The sequence below is a fragment of the Mustela erminea genome, chromosome 16, assembly GCF_009829155.1.
Source record: "Mustela erminea isolate mMusErm1 chromosome 16, mMusErm1.Pri, whole genome shotgun sequence".
NCBI lineage: Eukaryota > Metazoa > Chordata > Mammalia > Carnivora > Mustelidae > Mustela > Mustela erminea.
The window spans coordinates 70,678,450-70,680,581 of NC_045629.1; the positions used below are offsets into that span (position 1 = coordinate 70,678,450).

The window sequence follows — 2,132 nt, forward strand, 5'->3', positions numbered from 1 at the left end:
TCTCTTGTGGCTCTGGGTAGAGATGTGATTTAAGTTATCCCAATCCATAGCATTTGCATGAGACATAGATTTGGAACTGGATAAGGAAAGGATGGGGTTAGGTGTCTATTTTCCTGGTGTGGATTATAGCCTAGGCAATATAGTGCATCAGTAGTCCTCCCCTGAATCAGAGATTTTCTACAGTGGGGGTGACAACCTTCTCGAGTACAGCCTATGCAACTTGGTTCTGTGGTGAGCAGCTTCTCAATTTGGCAATTTCTAATATTGTTAATGGAAATTCTCAAATCAGAGCAGAGGTATTGTGACCCTAAAGACTAGGAATAGTTTTATAGAAGCTTAACGTAAAGTCTGCTCCTTTGGGTTTCCGTTGATTTTCTTCTAAACTACCTTACACTTGGTAGATATAAACAAAGAACAAATTAAAGCTCTAGAGATGAAAAATAAAATGTTTGAGGTGAAAAAAATTACACTGGATAGGATGATTGGAAGAGTATACATTGCTGAAGAAAACATTAGTGAACTTGAAGACATGTAATGTCTTCATTCAAAATGAACAGAGAGAAAAAATTCTGAAGAAATGAGCAAAACATCAGTGAGCTGTAGAATGACTTTAAACAGCTTAATATACATGTAAATAGAGTCCCTAAAGTAAAGTAGGGGTGGGGCACAGAAAAAATATTTGAAGAAATAATAGTAATAAGGAATGAAATTTTTCCAAATCCAGAATTCAAAATAAGAAAACAAACAACCCAATTAAAAAAAATGGGTCAAAAATATTGAACAAATAGCTTACTAAAGAAGCTATATAAATAACAAATAGGCATGTGAAATCCTATATCATTAAAGAATTACAAATTAAGACAATGAGACATTATACATTTATTAGAATGGCTAAAATCCCAAACATTGGAAACCCCAAATGCTGGTGAGAATGTAGAGCAACAGGGTACCTCCTTTACTGCTGGTGGGAGCACAAAATAGGACAGTCATGTTGGAAGATGGTTTGGCACTCTCTTACAAAGTTAAACATAATAATGCTCCTTGGTACTTACCCAAAGGAGTTAGAAAACTTATGTCCACACAAACCTGCACATGAATGTTTGTAGCAATTTTATTTCTAATTGCCCAAACTAGGAAGCAACCAAGATGCCCTCTGGTAAGTGAATGGATAAAAAAAAAAAAAAAAAAACTGTGATGCATCCAGACAAAAGGATACTATTCAGCGCTAAAGAGCACTGAGCTATCATACCATTAAAAGACATTCAGGGCTCTCTTCCTCGGCGCTGCCTGTGGAGGTGGCAGCCATCTGTTACTGGGCATCATGCCTGCCCTCAGACCTTTGGTGAAGCCCAAGATCATTAAAAAGAGGACCAAGAAGTTCATCCAGCCCCAGTCAGACCGATATGTCAAAATTAAGCGCAACTGGTGGAAGCCGAGAGGTATTGACAATAGGGTGCGCAGAAGATTCAAGGGCCAGATCTTGATGCCCAACATTGGTTACGGGAGCAACAAGAAGACAAAGCACATGTTTCCCAGTGGCTTCAGGAAGTTCCTAGTGCACAATGTCAAGGAGCTTGAAGTGCCGCTGATGTGCAACAAATCTTACTATGCAGAGATTGTTCACAACGTTTCCTCCAAGAACCGCAAAGCTATTGTGCAAAGAGCAGCCCAGCTGGCAATCAGAGTCACCAATCCCAACTCCAGGCTGCGCAGAGAAGAAAATGAATAGACAGCTTGTTGTGCACATCATATTTGTGTTAATAAAACCATAAAACTACAAAAAAAAAAGACATTCAGCTCTTGAAATACATTGCACTAGGTGAAAGAAACTAATCTGGGAAGGTACAGACTGTATGATTCCAACTATATAGCATTCTGAAAAAGGGAAAAGTACAGAGACAATAAAAACATTAGTGCTTGCTAGGAGGTATTGGAGAGGAGGCATGAATAGGTGAAGCACAGAGGATTTGGGGGCAATAAAGGTTTTCTGTATGATATTACGATGGTGGATACATGTTATTGTACATTTATAAATCTCATAGAATGTAAAACACCAAGAGTGACCCATAGTGTAAAGCATGCACTTTGGGTAATAATGTGTCATTGTAGGTTCATCTATTACAATGCATGTA

General features: G+C 38.3%; 1 protein-coding gene across 1 annotated transcript; it reads left to right on the top strand.

The window, feature by feature from the left end:
• Positions 1-1,248: 1,248 nt before the first annotated feature.
• LOC116575101 (60S ribosomal protein L32-like) lies at positions 1,249-1,801 on the top strand. The gene has a single exon (XM_032316220.1). It carries the CDS (start codon positions 1,322-1,324, stop codon positions 1,727-1,729), a length of 408 nt encoding a protein of 135 aa, XP_032172111.1. The 5' UTR covers positions 1,249-1,321; the 3' UTR covers positions 1,730-1,801.
• Positions 1,802-2,132: the final 331 nt, after the last annotated feature.

Bases quoted from the DNA above. Each gene is read 5' to 3' on its own strand.
- LOC116575101 (XM_032316220.1), top strand. From the start codon at position 1,322: ATGCCTGCCCTCAGACCTTTGGTGAAGCCCAAGATCATTAAAAAGAGG.